Source organism: Saccopteryx leptura, chromosome 12, assembly GCF_036850995.1.
Source record: "Saccopteryx leptura isolate mSacLep1 chromosome 12, mSacLep1_pri_phased_curated, whole genome shotgun sequence".
NCBI lineage: Eukaryota > Metazoa > Chordata > Mammalia > Chiroptera > Emballonuridae > Saccopteryx > Saccopteryx leptura.
Genome location: NC_089514.1, coordinates 11,192,803 through 11,211,637, shown reverse-complemented (window position 1 = coordinate 11,211,637; position 18,835 = coordinate 11,192,803). Strand labels below are relative to the sequence as shown.

Sequence of the window (18,835 nt, the reverse complement as noted above, 5' to 3'; positions counted from 1 at the left end):
ACATGAGGCAGCCTCATCCAGGAGGGTGGAAGGGAGAGTGCGTGGGAAACCCAGGCAGTCTTTTTTTGTAAGTCGAGAGGAGAGAGATCCAAGGAGAGGCTGGTCTATTTATTGGTTCTTCTGTGTTCTCTCTGCTAATCTTGCTCTGTCCTACTTGTTATCAATGCTCTTCTCCTTTTCTACTGTCCGCTTCTCCAAAAGAAAAAATAATACCACCCTGGTAATAATCACCTTAAACCCCGAGAGCAGAGTTATTTGTATACATATTTGTATATTCTGCTGGGTTCTGGAACGCTGAGAGCAGGGACCTGCAGTTCTTCATGCTGACCTCTCTAGGACACATTTGAATCACCTTATTCCAGGGGTCAGGAACCTATGGCTTGTGAGCCAGATGTGGCTCTTTTGATGGCTGCATCTGGCTTGCAGACAAATCTTTAATAAAAAAAACAATAACGTTAAAAATATAAAACATTCTCATGTATTACAATCCATTCATTTCCTACCGCTCATGTTCATGGTTGCGGGTGGCTGGAGCCAATCACAGCTGTCCTCCGGGACAACACCAAATTTTTATTGGATAATGCGTAATGTATACGCGTCATTGTATGGCTCTCATGGAATTACATTTTAAAATATGTGGAGTTCATGGCTCTCCCAGCCAAAAAGTTTCCCGACCCCTGCCTTATTCTTACACAAACACCTTTAGAAGGCACGCTTAGAAACACATTGCTAACTTGCCTTGACTCCTGAAACCAATCCTGTGTGCACGATCTCTGTTGGCTAGGGAGACCTCGTACGGAAACTGAAGGAAGATAAAGCACCCCAAGTGGACGTGGACAAAGCGGTAGCTGAGCTCAAAGCCCGGAAGAGGGTTCTGGAAGCAAAGGTGAGTCATGGGATTCTGAAATAGAACGTAAGTAGGTATAGGATGGTTCCTCTTTATTTAGTCTCTCTGGGTAGCAAAGACCTAGAAAAGTTTCTGAACAAGTACCATCTGCCTGATCTCTCTTTACCCGGGATGCTGTCCCCTTCTCCTCTACCTGGTCAGACTCCTCATCCCTTCAATGTGCAACTCAGAGTGTCACCGCTTCTTTGAAGCCTTCCTGCCCCCTGACCTGCCCCTACGCCCGTACCCGAGACCCAGCATGCCCCGCGAGTTTCCCCGGAAGACATAGCGCTTGCTCTTTATGGAGTCTCCCGTGCCTAGAAATAATGGCGTTGTGTTTACATTTTTTTGTTGTTGTTCTTTTAAGGAACAGGTCTGTCCATCTGATACTTGCTCCCAGATCTTTCAAACAATAAATCTCCCATCACCAAACTGAAGAAGTTTGGCGTTTGAAGTCACTATTTTGCTACACTGACCCACTAAAAATTTAGAGATTATTTATCAGTACCAGCATCTTAAGTAAGCTTAGTCTTGTAAACTTGGAAATGGTCATATACTTTCCTAAATAGTTAAGTAAAGGTGTCTTTTCTGTAACTCAAAGGGAGGGAAAATCCTCAGGTGTCTATTTTTTTAAGGGTATCAAAATCTTGTCTGATAAATTTTATACTGAATTTTGCTGAGGAATGAACTAAATTTACATATGTAGATTCATATGAATACTCACACCTCCAGTCACATGCTGTCTGTTTAAAAAACCCCACAGGAGCTGGCGTTACAGCCCAAAGATGACATTGTAGACAGAGCGAAAATGGAAGATACGCTGAAAAGGAGGTTTTTCTACGACCAGGCTTTTGCTATTTATGGAGGTAGGGGATTTTCTCATTTCTGTGGCAGAAAACTGTGATCTGGTTTTTAATTCTGTTCTTGTACGTGGAGGAACATCTTTTGCTTTTATTTATTTTTGCTAATGCTACTTGAAATTCTTAATACGGAACTAGTAAACGGAGTAAGAGCTTTAGAATTTTCCCTCTGTCAGCCCGGGGGAGGTAGGGCTCTTCAGCACGGTGGGATTTGAACTGGGGACTTGAACATGTTTTTAGGGGGGGGGTGGAGTCCCACAGGTATCAGTTCCCATCGGCTCCCTGCCTCCCTCTGTTCAGAGTGACACGATCACGTGCACACCTCCCTCGTTCCTTGTTCCCAGGCGTCAGCGGTCTGTACGACTTTGGGCCGGTTGGATGTGCTCTGAAGAACAACATTATTCAGATCTGGAGGCAGCACTTCATCCAGGAGGAGCAGATCCTAGAGATTGACTGCACCATGCTCACCCCTGAGCCAGTTTTAAAGTAAGATTCGTAGTCCAAGGGCTGACATTCTTTCATGTGCACTTTTAAGGAACGTTCTCGGCTTGTAAAAAGTGACCCACGTTCATTCTAAAATCTAGAACACGAAGAAAGTACTCACCTAGTGTTCACAGATAGCCATGTTGAAGTTGCTGTATAGTAGTCCTTGCTGTCTTTCCTCTCTGTGAGTCCCTGGCTGTGTACCAACGTGAGCAGCGTACTGATCTATTTTCCATGTAACAGAGTGGAACATTGACTTCCGGCATCAGTATTCTGAAGCATTTTTAATACTGCGTTACAGACATGCCGTACTTGAGTTAGCTAGCCCACCTGGTAGGCGTTTGTTGCTGATTTTATACTGCCCCGAACATCCTAATAGATGAATTTTTGTGTATATCCCCGATTATTTCCTTAAAGTCTTAGAAATTCTGGGCAAAGGAATATATCCATTTTTAATTAAACATTTACTGTTTAATTAAAAACTTGAAGTTTCAGTGCAGAGATTTAGATCGTTCCTACAAACAGTGTTGAAAGCAGAGCAGGATGTTGTGAATATACAATAAGATTGAAAGAGGAATTCTTACCGTCTTGTATCCTTTAGACTCAGTAATTTCAGCGGGTTAAGACACGCCGATTTTCCGGCGATGGAGCCGGAAGCTCAGGGGAGCCTGTTCTTTGGCGGCTCACCCCACTGACCGGCGCTGTGTGGAGGTCAGACCAGTGTCCGTGCAGGTTTCCGTGGCGCGGGACTGAGACTCAGCGTCCGTAATGAGATAGCATTCTCGGCTAGTCGCGTTCGCCCTGGTTTGGCTTCTGCTTGTGTCGCTAATAATAACGGAATAGGCATGGATTAATTGATTCTGCAAAGTGGCGCCGACCTTAGGACAGCTTGTGAAGAAGGGGAACCTAGTTGATGCCTTTTCTCCAGAGGAAGGAAGCCTTCTCTCTGGCCTGCGTCGTCACGTGCGTGGGCGTGTCCTTGTAGTTGGGGGGCTCCCCTCTCGCAGATTCACAGAGGGAAGCCGTGGGCAAACACAGAGAAGGAGGATTGTCTTCGAGGGCAGCGGCTGTGTGTTAATTTGTGAGAAAATGACCAATGGGCTTGGCATTTGTTATCTTAGGACCTCTGGCCACGTAGACAAATTTGCTGACTTCATGGTGAAAGATGTCAAAAATGGGGAGTGTTTTCGGGCTGACCATCTGTTAAAAGGTAAATACCCTTTCTGGTAGGATTGATCAGAACAAAGAGTTTAAATTACACCTTTCTCTAGTTTTTTCTGTTAAATTATTTTGGAGGAGTGTATAACGTACAAAAGCTAAAGTATATAGATCTTAAGTATACATATCAAATCCCTTATTTAAAAATAAGACGTATGCCTGACCAGGTGGTGGCGCAGTGGATAGAGCATCAGACTGGGATGCGGAGGACCCAGGTTCGAGACCCCGAGCACACCAGCTTGAGCACAGGCTCATCTGGTTTGAGCAAAGCTCACCAGCTTGGACCCAAGGTTGCTGGCTCGAGCAAGGGATCACTCAGTCTGCTGTAACCCCATGGTCAAGGCACATATGAGAAAGCAATCAATGAACAACTAAGGTTTCACAACGAAAAACTAATGATTGATGCTTCGCATCTCTCCGTTCCTGTCTGTCTGTCCCTATCTATCCCTCTCTCTGACTCTCTCTCTGTCTCTGTAAAAAACAACAACACAAAAACAAACAAAAAAACAAGACGTGTACAGGTAATTAGAAATTCTAAGTCAGCAAAAGAATCAAGACGGTAGCATAAGTTTCCCTGGAAAATTAACCAAGGGATTCCTATAAATTAAGAACATTGTCCTTGGATTCATTCTTTTTACCTGTCCAACATTAAAACTCAAAAAGGCAGGGCCCCTTCCCCCCCTTGATTGAAAGTGACATGTACCAACGTGGTTCTTGTAGCTCATCTCCAGAAACTGATGTCTGACAAGAAGTGTTCTGCTGAGAAGAAATCAGAGCTGGAAAGCGTCCTGGCTCAGGTGAGTGCCCAGAGGTGCTGCCACGGTGTCCGGGGTGAGTCTTTCCCAGGCGTTCGAGGACTGGAACTGGCGCGGTGCTGGGCCTGGCTGCGGGCTGACCAAGCCAAGTTTACCTTCGGCCCCTCATGGAAGCTCCTGTTGCGCTTTGCTTCTCTCTTGACCGTTTGTGGCTAACCCTTTATTGTAGCCAAAACCAGCATTTGTTTAGATAGGCATAAAGTTCGTTCTCTCTTTAGAAACCAGTTTTCTGGGCTATATAGCAAGAATAAAAACAAAAACAGTAACAGTGGTGTGTTCATACATATTTTCTTACACTGGTGTGTAAATATGGAGGCTGAACGCAGGGCTCTCTGACTCTTCGCTGCTTTCTCCTGAGAATTTACTGGAAATGTTTCCACTGTTGCCCTAATTATTTTTTAACGAGCTGATTTTCCTCTGTGATAGCTAGGTTTCCAACATTAGCTGAGAAGTGTTCTCCTTCCTCATTTTATTATTATTAGAAAGAAGATACGAAAACCTGGCCTAAATTACTGCTTCCTACTCAGAATAGTAGACGTGCTAAGGTTTTGCGCGTGTGTCTTTGATCATAACAGTTTCATTTATTTCCAAGTAACTTGTCAGAAGCTGAAAGAAATCAGTTGATTAGTTAAGTCATTTTATAATTTGAGCACTGACTTTGTTTCGTCTCAGATCCCCGTTCTAGGAGAGCAGTCTGTTTTTTGATTTGCTGTATCAGATGTATATGCAGCTGTCCGTGTAATTTTCAGTGAGAAGTTAGGGCCCCATGGGAAATGGTCCGGCGCTCAGACGTGGCCCCTGTGGACCCCAGGCTGGAGGCCAGTCTGTCGTGTGAGTGCAGAGCAGCATTGTTTATACCTGCTGCTGCCTGGGACTCCTCTTCAGCTTTATGCAGCTGTCCGTGTAATTTTCAGTGAGAAGTTAGGGCCCCGTGGGAAATGGTCCGGGGCTCAGACGCGGCCCCTGTGGGTCCCAGGCTGGAGGCCAGTCTGCCGCGTGAGTGCAGAGTAGCACTGTTTACACCTGCTGCTGCCTGGGACTCCTCTTCAGCTTTATGAAGCGCGCTAGTCTTTTTTTTTTTTTTTTTTTTTTTCATTTTTCTGAAGCTGGAAACAGGGAGAGACAGTCAGACAGACTCCCGCATGCGCCCGACCGGGATCCACCCGGCACACCCACCAGGGGCGATGCTCTGCCCACCAGGGGGCGATGCTCTGCCCATCCTGGGCGTCGCCATGTTGCGACCAGAGCCACTCTAGCGCCTGAGGCAGAGGCCACAGAGCCATCCCCAGCACCCGGGCCATCTTTGCTCCAATGGAGCCTTGGCTGCGGGAGGGGAAGAGAGAGACAGAGAGGAAAGCGCGGCGGAGGGGTGGAGAAGCAAATGGGCGCTTCTCCTGTGTGCCCTGGCCAGGAATCAAACCCGGGTCCTCCGCACGCTAGGCCGATGCTCTACCGCTGAGCCAACCGGCCAGGGCTAGTCTTTCAGAAGACACCGGTTTGTGGTAGGAAGAGCTTCATTCATGTTACGTGGACTCAACAGCTCAGAATTTATTCTCTTTTTTCTCCTCTCTGTCCATTGTGGCTGACCCATCTCTGTATATACCAGCTTTTGAAGTCACTTTGAACTTTTTATAAAGAAAAATTCAAACGATAAAAATAGAAAATAGTGTGCTGAACACTTATGTGCCCATCCGCCTGCTTCAGTGTTACAAATTTTGTTGACTCTGTTCCCTACTCACTTTCCCACCTTTGCCCCGTGCTAAGTACTTTATGTATATTTATCTTTTATTTGGTCTTCATAGAAGCCCTTTACAGTGAGGCAGGTTCAGTGTCCCCATTTCATTCCCGAGCAGACTGAGGCCCGGCGAGATAGGGTGAGAATCAGTCTCGAGGCCGGCACACGGCCTCTAAGTGGTAGAGTTGGGGCATTTACCAGGTTTCCGCGACTCCAGAGCCAGTTCTCTGGCCACGACTTGATTTATCTAAAAATGTTGCTAAGTTTAAAATATTCTTTACTATTACATGGTTTGTCGTAGTCATTTGAAATTCTTCAACTGGGGTCATATATCATTTTAGAGATTTTGACATTGATCATCAATGTATAGAATGTGCTATAATCTAGAAAGTGCAGAGATGAGTAAGACATACTTCTACCTCAAGGAACTTCGTGTCTAGCGGGAGAGGAACGCTCTATTCACATTTATTAACAGACAGGGACGTGCACCTGACTCTTAAAATGCACCGAGTTTTAAAATTCAGCTTTAACAACTCATATTTACATGAGATCAGATTCTTGCCATCCAATAATTATTTTCCTTGAACAGGAGTCATTTTGCCTTAGCTTTGATCGTGAAGTGGTGAAGGTGTGAGTTTTGGGTCATTTCTAGAAAGACACTTTGTTTCTCTTTGTTTAGGGAAAGTATGTAAACTGGTTATGGTTTTCCTGTGTCGATCTGGAAGGTTAGGTTAACTCAGAGGTTCCTGTTTTGGCTGAGTTAACTATGGGTGGGGTTTACTGTTGTTTTCTCCTCAGTCTTAAACACTAATTATTTTCTTTGCACGTTCTTTAGCTCGATAACTACGGACAGCAAGAGCTTGGGGATCTTTTCGTGAACTATAATGTAAAATCCCCCATTACTGGGAATGATCTCTCCCCGCCGGTACCTTTTAACTTAATGTTCAAGACCTTCATCGGGCCTGGCGGAAACATGCCTGGGTACGTACCGCTCACTGTCCGAGAGGCAGGAGTCTGCAGATTGCTCGTCACAGAGGTGAATGTCAGCATCGGCCACAATGGGAAAATTTTGAAAAGTGATATATAGGAAGTACAGCCAAATATATTGAGAAATTCAGACACATTCTTAAATTTTCTCTCATTCTTTCTGAATATAATTTTTTAGTGTGTATGCTGATTTTTTTAATTATTTTTTTGGCTGTAAAATAAACACAGATGTCTGTGATCACCACATCTTGTAGTTGTAGCTGCATAGTGTGGAAAGGACGGTGGAAGAACGATTTGAGTGTCACTGAGCTCACTGCCGAAGGGGACAAGACACGGCGTAGCCTGGCTGAGCTTCCCCTGTGACTGTCAAGCACTTGAATTAGGCTGGTGCTTCTGAGGAATGGAATTTTAAAGTTTATTTAATTTTAATTAATTTAAATTTAAAATGAACGTGACTAGTGGCCTGCCCCATTGGACGCACAGGTTTAGCTTGTTGATTTAAAAGTCGTGATTTTCACAGGCTTAAGAAAACCTGAACACTTCGCAGTATGATCTGGAGCTAGACTCTCTATTTCCACGTCCCTTGTCTGGTGCTAATAGACTTATAGCCAAGTATCCCATCTCACGGTTCCAGATAGTTTCCTTACGGTGCATTTTAGGGCAAGAGGGTGGATTTTTGCAAGATGAAGCTAAACAGATGTTTCCCGGAGTAGAAACTAAAGAATAATAAAATTAATTGTGACAATATATTAGTAGGATCACTTTAATAAGACACAGGGTTGATGTGGGATATTCTTTTATTTGGGCAGTCCATACAGAGTCATAAAATGGGCCGTATCCTCTGACCCCACTCCCAGGGATTTACCTAAGAAAGGGATTAAAAAAGAAAGGAAGCTGTACGTGTCAACGATATATAAATTAAAAGTAGAAATAACCTATTCTATAATATCAGGATACTTAAATTAGAGCAAAGTGGAACATTTTAATAGAATACTCTGCAGTTGTTAGAATGAGAAATTTAGTTATTTGGAAAATGGGAAAGTATAAAATAAATTAAAATACATAATTTTATACATTCTACTTAAAATATGCATATAGCCTGACCTGTGGTGGTGCAGTGGATAAAGCGTCAACCTGAAACGCTGAGGTCGCCAGTTCAAAACCCTGGGCTTGCCCGGTCAAGGCACATATAGGAGTTGATGCTTCCTGCTCCTCCCCCCTTTCTCTCCTTTCTAAAAATGAGTAAATTTAAAAATGAAATAAATATGCATATAAACTGTAGGTATACTGATACTTGGGGGAAATCTATAAAGGCAAAAAAATCAAGAGTTGGGCGTGTTAGTGTGAGAGAAGGTACAGTTTTATAGTTTTGTTTTAAAGTTGTTTCCATAAAATCTTGATGGTGGAGTAGGCTATTGGGAACACTTTCTTTGTTGTTTGCACAGGATATTTCCTGTGACATTCAGAAGAGGGACAGGGGCTCTAATGGTGTGGTTGCTTGGCTCTATCTGTAACAGATGGAGAAGTGTTAGAAGCCTCTGGCTGAAACTGTAGAATACCACAGTGAAGACCATGACGTGAGATGGTCCTGGCTTGGTGTGACGATGGTGATGAGTGGACTCTGACGTTCAGTGTTAGCCCACGCGGGCGTCTTTTTAGTCCCACGGTCACGCGTTACCATGTGGGTTAACACAGAGGCAGGTTAAGGTCGGTTGAGGTCCCGGGCGCAGAAGAAAATATTGGTCCCCTTCAAAAAAAAGAGAGAGACAGGGAAAATAAAAATGCATGTTAACCATATTTTTAAGTAAATAAAAAATATTATGTACTATTAATGTTAAAATTGTACCTTTGAAACCAAACTTGGTGTCATTAGAAAAAAGTGTAAAGTTGGGGTTTTGTGGGGCCCTTCGGATGTCGGGGCCCAGAGTGTGCGCCCCGTGTGCCCACCGTTACATCCGCATCTGGGTTAACAGATACACTTAGGCTTGGGTTTGATTTTCAGAGGGATCTCAAATTACCATCTGCCTCCATGTAAATGATTAGTCAGGAAGAATGCTAGATGCTTTAGGGACACTGTGAATGAGCTGGGTTTGACTCACTGGAGCGATGAAATAAAATCACATTTCTAACAGTAGTATTGCCCGCCCAGTTGCCCAGTACGCTCCCTAATACTTGCTTGAGGATGTTGGCTACCAAGGAGAACATCTATTTCTAAGTGTCGTTTAGGCTCTTACCGCCTGGTGTGAAACAGCAGGTTCAGGACTCGCAGGGTTTGCATCTAGAATTTCGGATTTGTTGGGACACGTGATTTCTTGATAACAGGCTGACTGATTTAAACTTGTAGGTACTTGAGACCAGAAACCGCACAGGGGATCTTCCTGAACTTCAAACGACTTCTGGAATTCAACCAAGGAAAGTTGCCTTTTGCTGCTGCTCAGATTGGAAATTCCTTTAGAAACGAGATCTCCCCTCGGTCTGGACTGATCAGAGTCAGGTACTGCCCACCTCATTCTCCTGGTAAAACTAGTCACTGACCTTGGCATTGACTTGGACATGAAAACTTGCTATCTTGAGACAATTCTGCTTCATTCTTACATGATTATCTAATTATTTTTGTCCTACAAAAAAGTAATGGTTTGCAGCTTCGAGTAAGTGAAGGGAAGGGGAGGAAGGGGTGAGGAATGGCTCAAGTTTCCTTCCTGCTCAGAAACGATCTTCCCTCGTTCAGCCTGTGTTTTGAGGATGGCAAGATCTTGATTATCAAAACCAAGGTCTTTTCTGGTCGTGGTATGCATGGAAGTGCAGGGTGAGGTGGGGTGGGCGATGGCTGTGACAGAAAGACCCGTCCAGGGCAGTGCTGGTGAAGTTGGGGTGAGGGTGTGTGTGTCAGTAACCAGAGGTGTTCCTCCAGATATTTGGGGGGGTCTCTATGACAGAAAGGCCAGCTTGCAAGCTTACCCCTCTCTACTCGTGCTTGGACATCCACTGACCTCCGTTCTAATGACCTCCCTTCGTCAGATGTATCCAGGAATGTGTGGGAAGGTGTATGGACACTGTTTAGTTACATTTTCTCTAGAAACTGATTAGGACTTCTCTGTTTATGACATAAACTTTTTGTGATTTCTATATATTTTCTTACCGTTGTCATTTCTTAGGGCGATGAATCCTGTATAAAAAATAGGATATGGAGGTAAACCTAACTTTCTTAGGCTCCACAAGTATCTTCTGCAGCCCCAGCGCCCCGCCCACTTCCGCTCTTTCCCCACTTGCTGTAATTACAGACTGTCCTGACTGTAGTCACAGCGCGTCCCAGCCTCGGGGTCCACATCAAAGCAGCCCTGCTCCATCTGGTTAGTCCCCGTGGCACCCTCTGAGGAAAGGCACCTATGTCCTGACCAGACCTCAGGCCCTCAGTCCTTTGGACTGATGGTCTAGAAAGGGGAGACTCGTGGAGGAAAGGGCTTGTACAAGAGAAATGGCCGGGAGACGCGCTCTAGGCCTCCACCCAGGAGGGGAGGCAGTTCCACACGTGAAGCCGGTATCAGAGCAATGAAAGACTTGTCAGATTTGGGTCTGTTGTATTTCCCAACACTTGCGTTTGGGGCTATCTTTTTTCCTTTGGCTTCCCCTCTGTTGCATTAGTGTGCAAAACTAGAAAACACTGAGAAAGCTGTGTGGATCGACCTCGTCTGGAGCCAGTGTTTAGGAGAGGGTTTACGAGCAGCTGTTGGAATATCAGGGGGACCATGCTGTAAAGTCTGTGGTCGGCCAACCTCTGTGCTGTGCGCCTGAAACTAACACAGAAGAGTATTGAGTGTAAACAGTAATTGGACAAACGGCTGTCAAGGACCGTGAAGTAAGGCCAACCCTGAGGCCTATGGAATAACAAGTGGCAAACAGGAAAACCCGCTCAGACTGGGGGCCACCCCAGGAGGTCACTGATGAGAGGCCCTTGGGGCCTCTGACACTGGACCTGCTGGCCATTTGTACTTGAAAGCCTCCTGTGTGCATTTTGACTCGTTTTTTTTTTTTTTTTTTGTATTTTTCTGAAGCTGGAAATGGGGAGAGACAGTCAGACAGACTCCCGCATGTGCCCGACCGGGATCCACCCTGCACGCCCACCAGGGGCGATGCTCTGCCCACCAGGGGGCGATGCTCTGCCCCTCCGGGGCCTCGCTCTGCCGCGACCAGAGCCACTCTAGCGCCTGGGGCAGAGGCCAAGGAGCCATCCCCAGCGCCCGGGCCATCTTTGCTCTAATGGAGCCTCGGCTGCGGGAGGGGAAGAGAGAGACAGAGAGGAAGGGGGGGTGGAGAAACAAATGGGCGCTTCTCCTATGTGCCCTGGCCGGGAATCGAACCTGGGTCCCCCGCACGCCAGGCCGACGCTCTACCGCTGAGCCAACCGGCCAGGGTGTTGACTCGTTTTTTTTTTGTTTGTTTGTTTTTCATATTGCTGAAGCTGGAAACAGGGAGAGACAGTCAGACATACTCCCGCATGCGCCCGACCGGGATCCACCCGGCACGCCCACCATGGGGCGACGCTCTGCCCACCAGGGGGCGATGCTCTGCCCATCCTGGGCGTCACCATGTTGCGACCAGAGCCAGTCTAGCGCCTGGCGCAGAGGCCACAGAGCCATCCCCAGCGCCTGGGCCATCTTTGCTTCATTGGAGCCTTGGCTGCGGGAGGGGAAGAGAGAGACAGAGAGGAAGGCGCGGCGGAGGGGTGGAGAAGCAAATGGGCGCTTCTCCTGTGTGCCCTGGCCGGGAATCGAACCCGGGTCCTCTGCACGCTAGGCCGACGCTCTACCGCTGAGCCAACCGGCCAGGGCTGACTCGTTTTTTATTACGTGCCTCTGCAAGGGCCTGACTAGAAGTCTACTCCTTCTTCCGTGAGTCAGTGTCCCCATACTTTTCATTGTGGGGCTAGGATTTGTTTACTGTCACGATTTCTTCTTGATGACATAGAATTATCAGGTGGTTAGTTTTTGTATAGCTACGATTTCTTTGGTTTAGGTTGGGAGTGTTAGATTGTTTGTAAAAAAATTTTAGAAACTTAACTGAATTTTGATTGAGTGGTTGTCTTCTCGGCCTTGTTGATAACCAAAAATTCAACTGAATTTATTTTAAAGATCTAATTGGCTTTATTGAATGAGTCATGAACCAGGTAGCATCTAATCTAGCACATAAAATGGAGCGCCAAAGGACTGTACAAAGTGGAAGGTTTTAAAGCCAGAGAGGGAGGGTGGTGAAAGGAAATTATTAGCAAAGAGGGCATTGTCTCAGGTAAGATTGCCCTCCAAAGGGGAGTGGAAGGGGCCTACTATTACCTTACTAGTGCCGAACAGGTAATTCCAGGAGGGCTGGTTAAAGGGTTACATTTCTGGGAGAGACTGAGAACTGTAATTAGGTGTTAAATCTTGGTTTGCTGATGTGGGGCTTAGCACGAGTGACTCCATTTTGGGCCTCTTGCTTCTTTTTAACAGTCTTGGTGTGTTTCAGTTCTCCACAGTTCCAGGACAATCTCTGAACTCAGAGATGAGAGTCAGCTGGTAAAACCAGTGTTAATATTGATTTCCGCCTCCTCTCTGAGCTGGGCTGATTGGACAGAACAGATGCAGAGACTTGGGCAAACTATTTTGGGAACCTGGGCAAAGCCCTTATTTTGATCTGCCCTGAGTTTAGCGGTTCTGTTGCTGTCAACCCAGTTACAAGCTCTGTGAGGACGGTCATTGTGCTTCTCTCTCGTATTTCTGCGCACACAGAAGATAATTTGATGCTTCTGAGAGACAATTTAGACATCAATGCCGGAGGACCAAATAAGAGATACCATTAAAAAATAAAATTTGGAAATTAAAGCTCTTTTGCAGTGCATTTCGTGTATTTTTAGACCCACTTACGCACTTCGTTACTGCTTTTAAAACATCAGATAATCATGCAAGTGCACTAGAAAATGTGTTTTAAAGAAGAAAGATGTGATTTTACTCATAAAATTAACTTAAAACACTTTCCTCTTGAATAGCTAGTAAATTGCGATTCGGGGAATCTCTTTGGGAAACTGTTAGTATGCGCATATTTATTTCATCATGGTGCAGTTAGCTTGATGCTAGCTTGTTCGGCTCCTGCCTTCTGTCATCCGCCTTGAATGCCACTTTATTTAAGAAGCTGTTACTCTAAAGAAAGCAGCTGTATGGGGCCATTTTCAGTTCTTCACTTGTTCAGAGCAATAAAAAAGAACTCAAATTGCTGCAAACACTAAAGATTAACCGCTTCAATTCACTACTCACTTCTCATTCTTTGAAGAGCAAATATTGGGAGCTTCATTCAGTGCGTATTTATCAGACTGGCTAATGCTCCAGGGAAAATTTTTTCTGGAAGTCACTCCTATATTTCATTTCTTTCTTGTGTCTGACATTTGCTAATTTTAAAAACTACCAATCTGTTCTTTAAAAACTGTTTTTCATTAAGAGTAATAATCTTTGACGATTGCGTCTAGTTTCAAAGAAAAACCGGAGATGGGTAGTACTTAAAGTGGCAAAAACAAGGTTTTATTCAGGACTGTTGCAGTAGGAAAAAGAGACCTCAGTAAGGAGGAACAAGGCTCAATTCTGAATACAGTGGTTCCCCGATATTATCCACAGTTCCCAGACCCCTGGTGGATGCCTGAAACTGCAGATAATGCCGAACCCATAAGTGCTATGTTTTCTATATGTTGTATGTCCCTGTGATAAGTTCAGTTTGTATTTAGGCAAAGTAAGAGATTAATAGTAACTGATAATAAAATAGAGCAATTATAATAATAATCTATAATAAAAGTTACGTGAATGTGGTCTCTCTCTAAATATCTTACTGTACTGTGCTCACCCTTCTGTGGTGACGTGAGATGCCACAGTCCCCGTGTGACGAGATGCAGGGAGGTGAGTGACACAGGCATTGTGACATAACGTTGGGCTACACTGTAAGGGTGACTTGAACACAAGTGCTGTGATACTACAACAGTCTGTTTGATAACCAGAGGGCTACGAAGTGACTCTCGGAGGCAAGAGTACAGTGTAGACACACTGGACAAAGAGATGATCATGTCCTGGGCGGGGCAGCGGGACGGTGGGAGACTCTCACACTGCTCATAACGGCACATAATTTAAAACTTGTGAATTACTTACTTTTGGGATTTTCCATTTAGTATTTTCAGACCTCAGTTGACCGAGGGTAACTGAAACCTTAGGTGATACCACTGCCGAAAAGCAGGGACTACCACAGGCAGGCAGGGACTACCAGGGACAGGCAGGGTCTACCGGGGACAGGCAGGGACTACCGCGGAGAAGCAGGGACTACCGTGGAGAAGCAGGGACTACCGCGGAGAAGCAGGGACTACCAGGGACAGGCAGGGACAACCAGGGATGGGCAGGGACTACTGCGGAGAAGCAGGGACTACCAGGGACAGGCAGGGACAACCAGGGATGGGCAGGGACTACCGGGGAGAAGCAGGGACTACCGGGGACAGGCAGGGACAACCAGGGACAGGCAGGGACTACCGGGGACAAGCAGGGACTACCGTGGAGAAGCAGGGACTACCGCGGAGAAGCAGGGACTACCAGGGATGGGCAGGGACTACCGCAGAGAAGCAGGGACTTCCAGGGACAGGCAGGGACTACCGCGGGCAGGCAGGGACTACTGGGGACAGGCAGGGACAACCAGGGATGGGCAGGGACTACCGGGGACGGGCAGGGACTACCGGGGAGAAGCAGGAACTACCGGGGACAGGCAAGGACAACCAGGGATGGGCAGGGACTACTGCGGAGAAGCAGGGACTACCAGGGACAGGCAGGGACAACCAGGGATGGGCAGGGACTACCGCGGAGAAGCAGGGACTACCAGGGACAGGCAGGGACAACCAGGGATGGGCAGGGACTACCGCGGAGAAGCAGGGACAACCAGGGATGGGCAGGGACTACCGGGGAGAAGCAGGGACTACCGGGGAGAAGCAGGGACTACCGGGGAGAAGCAGGAACTACCGTGGAGAAGCAGGGATGGCTACTGTACGGCACGGCCACGTGGGGATGCGTAGCCAAGGAGCAGGCGGGGTCGGTGAGGGGGAATTACTAAGAGGGAACAGCAGGGTTGAGGGGGGTTCTGGCTGGACTGAGCTCGCAGGATTCTATTGATGACGGCAGGGAGACCAGCATCACCCGGGGGTGGTGGAAGGTGACACACCTGATAACATATCAAGGTGATCAGATAGCAAGTGGGAGTGGTGTTGATTAAACCATCTTAGCAGGGTTCTTGCTAAAACTAGATTTTACAGAAATTGCACAGATGGGCCTGGAAGAAGGTTCAGGAGACTGAAGTTTGGTCAAGTAAAGAGCCTTTGTTCATAGAAGGAATCAATATTTTTTTTCTTTCTTTTTTTTTCTTTTTTTTCTTTCATTTTTCTGAAGCTGGAAACAGGGAGAGACAGTCGGACAGACTCCCTCCCGCATGCGCCCGACCGGGATCCACCCGGCACGCCCACCAGGGGCGATGCTCTGCCCACCAGGGGGTGATGCTCTGCCCATCCTGGGCATCGCCATATTGCGACCAGAGCCACTCTAGCGCCTGGGGCAGAGGCCAAGGAGCCATCCCCAGCGCCTGGGCCATCTTTGCTCCAATGGAGCCCCGGCTGCGGGAGGGGAAGAGAGAGACAGAGAGGAAAGCGCGGCGGAGGGGTGGAGAAGCAAATGGGCGCTTCTCCTGTGTGCCCTGGCCGGAAATCGAACCCGGGTCCTCCGCACGCTAGGCCGACGCTCTACCGCTGAGCCAACCGGCCAGGGCAGAAGGAATCAATATTTGAGAGAAGTTTGTATTTATTTAAAATACTATTTGAGTGAGTAGTCAAGTTTTCATTAATGTGGTTAAAATGAACAAACCCCCCAAACTGAATCCAACTTTTTTTTTTCTTTCTGCCATTTCCTTAGGAAACAATTTTCTTTAGTGTTAATTGACTCCTGTCCTGTGAGGGCCTGTATCATTAGAGAATAAAGTTGGAAACAAGGGCCTTGTTTAGTTTTTATATCATAGTTAAGCGTACAACCTTTGTTCCTTGTATTTCTGCTTTCAGGGAGTTCACAATGGCAGAAATCGAGCACTTTGTCGACCCCGGTGAGAAGGACCACCCCAAGTTCCGGAGCGTGGCAGACCTCCACCTGTGCCTGTATTCCGCCAGAGCCCAGGTCAGCGGCCAGTCTGCCCGGAAGATGCACCTCGGGGATGCTGTCGAACAGGTGAGGTGCCACAGGTAACCTCCTTCAGCTGGTGTCTAGTCAGTGCTTATAGCACTGAGCAAATTGTGTGGACTAGTGACAAAATATAATATTTATTTTAGCGGTCATTTTATTATTTTTCATACAGTATGTATTATACACTATTATTAGCGTGGGAGGAAATTACCTGAACGTGGCAATTTGTGGGCCATTGCAGCTAACACACACACACACACACACATACACACACACACACACACACACACACCATTTAGGAAAGCATGTGGAAAGGAGATCGTGGTTTGGGCTCTGTCTTATCAGTTTGACTTTAACAATAGGTACTACTTTTGGGGAGACATTTTGACTCACAGAGAGCAAGTCCTATGGATTTTAAACTCGTCTCTGTTACCCATAGCAATTGGGAGAAAGTCTTGCATATAATAGAATATGTTTAGTTATTTGCCTAGAGAAACGTGTGAGTGAAAACTTTCTGAACAGCAGCTGCTTCCCAGAATGAGTTGCCCTGGGGGACAGTGAGCTTCCTGTTCTGGAAAAGACTCCCATTAGAGGCAGAGTGGGCCCTGGCCGGTTGGCTCAGTGGTAGAGCATCGGCCTGGCGTGCGGGGGACCCGGGTTCGATTCCCGGCCAGGGCACATAGGAGAAGCGCCCATTTGCTTCTCCACCCCCCCTCCTTCCTCTCTGTCAGCGGAGGCTCCATTGGAGCAAAGATGGCCCGGGCGCTGGGGATGGCTCCTTGGCCTCTGCCCCAGGCGCTGGAGTGGCTCTGGTCGTAAAAGAGCGACGCCCCGGAGGGGCAGAGCATCGCCCCCTGGTGGACAGAGCATCGCCCCTGGTGGGCGTGCCGGGTGGATCCCGGTCGGGCGCATGCGGGAGTCTGTCTGACTGTCTCTTCCCGTTTCCAGCTTCAAAGAAAATTAAAAAAAAGAAAAAAAAATAGAGGCAGAGTGATCGCTTGTCAGCCACTTTTCAGGGGAGAGCCCTTCAGTGGGTACGGGGTGGGCTGTATGATTTCTAAGACCCTTGCAGTGCTAAAATCATCAGATTACATACACTAAACAGGGTGTACGTGGTTCACAGATTTCACTGGGTAAGATACGTTAAAATCCCCTCTACACATCTTATTACTTTTGTTAATTCAGAAGGGATATATTTGTCATTCTTTAGGGTCATTATTGTGAATGTCACTTTTTAGCATGGTAGATTTTAGGAGGTATCAGGTATTAGGTGAATTTTTGTTGACCCAGTGAGTATGGGAGAAAGATCTTGAATAACTCCATTATTTTCAGCTTGTTAATTTGACATTGATCCCTTTAAAAATAGCCAGGATCACCAACTGGGTTTTGACATGATTCTGAAAGCTGGATAGATGAGCTTACTCTGTGTTTCAAATATTTTTTCAGATTATGAATAAACTCAATGGAAATGGTGCCTTGACCTTCCAAAGGGTTCATGTGTGGTTTTCCCTTCCTCTGCACTGGCTGGTGTGCTTGCTTGCGTGGTTGTTTACTTACTTGTCTGTTCATTGTTTTCAGGGTGTGATTAACAACTCCGTGTTAGGCTATTTCATTGGCCGCATCTACCTCTACCTCACGAAGGTTGGAGTATCGCCCGATAAACTCCGCTTCCGACAGCACATGGAGAACGAGATGGCCCACTATGCCTGTGACTGCTGGGACGCCGAGTCCAAAACGTCCTATGTGAGTGCAGGGGGGCGGTGCTGAGCAGGTGGTGCTCACATCGTTGCCGTACAAGCGTGGGTATCAGATCGCCTTTTGTGTGTGTCCTGTCAGAGTGGAGCTAAAAGAAACCTTGTCCTGAGCAAGTTAGAAAGAGCGGCTGCCCCTGCCCTCCTGTCAGGAGCGGCTACACTGTGTGCTGAGCCCTTTGTACCGAGATGCTTTACAGAGAGGGGGGGAGACAGCGGGCGCGCACAGTGACCGGGCAGCGCTGGTGTGTATTCCTGGGGCGGGCGGTGTCATTGGTGGGGGCCTGGGTGAGGGGGGGGAGACAGCGGGCGCGCACAGTGACCGGGCAGCGCTGGTGTGTATTCCTGGGGCGGGCGGTGTCATTGGTGGGGGCCTGGGTGAGGGGGGGGAGACAGCGGGCGCGCACAGTGACCGGGCAGTGCTGGTGTGTATTCCTGGGGCGGGCGGTGTCATTGGTGGGGGCCTGGGTGAGGGGGGGAGACAGCGGGCGCACAGTGACCGGCAGCGCTGGTGTGTATTCCTGGGGCGGGCGGTGTCATTGGTGGGGGCCTGGGTGAGGGGGGGAGACAGCGGGCGCGCACAGTGACCGGGCAGTGCTGGTGTGTATTCCTGGGGTGGGCGGTGTCATTGGTGGGGGCCTGGGTGAGGGGGGGAGACAGCGGGCGCGCACAGTGACCGGGCAGTGCTGGTGTGTATTCCTGGGGTGGGCGGTGTCATTGGTGGGGGCCTGGGTGAGGGGGGGAGACAGCGGGCGCACACAGTGACCGGGCAGCGCTGGTGTGTATTCCTGGGGTGGGCGGTGTCATTGGTGGGGGCCTGGGTGCAGCTCAGGGGGTGGCCTCCCTCCTGACAAGGACCCTGGCAGACATTGGAAACGGAGGTGGGGT

The 18,835-nt window shown here is 47.6% G+C and overlaps 1 protein-coding gene across 1 annotated transcript in view; it reads left to right on the top strand.

Moving 5' to 3' along the window:
* The window catches only part of GARS1 (glycyl-tRNA synthetase 1), a 39,733-nt gene that overhangs the window by 5,671 nt on the left and 15,227 nt on the right, over nucleotides 1-18,835 (top strand). Inside the window, exons 2-10 of the mRNA XM_066354040.1 lie at nucleotides 785-886; nucleotides 1,650-1,752; nucleotides 2,091-2,232; nucleotides 3,351-3,439; nucleotides 4,168-4,244; nucleotides 6,833-6,978; nucleotides 9,329-9,478; nucleotides 16,079-16,241; nucleotides 17,775-17,939. Of these exons, the coding sequence (XP_066210137.1) occupies nucleotides 785-886; nucleotides 1,650-1,752; nucleotides 2,091-2,232; nucleotides 3,351-3,439; nucleotides 4,168-4,244; nucleotides 6,833-6,978; nucleotides 9,329-9,478; nucleotides 16,079-16,241; nucleotides 17,775-17,939 (1,137 nt within the window). The remainder of the gene's footprint in view (nucleotides 1-784; nucleotides 887-1,649; nucleotides 1,753-2,090; nucleotides 2,233-3,350; nucleotides 3,440-4,167; nucleotides 4,245-6,832; nucleotides 6,979-9,328; nucleotides 9,479-16,078; nucleotides 16,242-17,774; nucleotides 17,940-18,835) is intronic.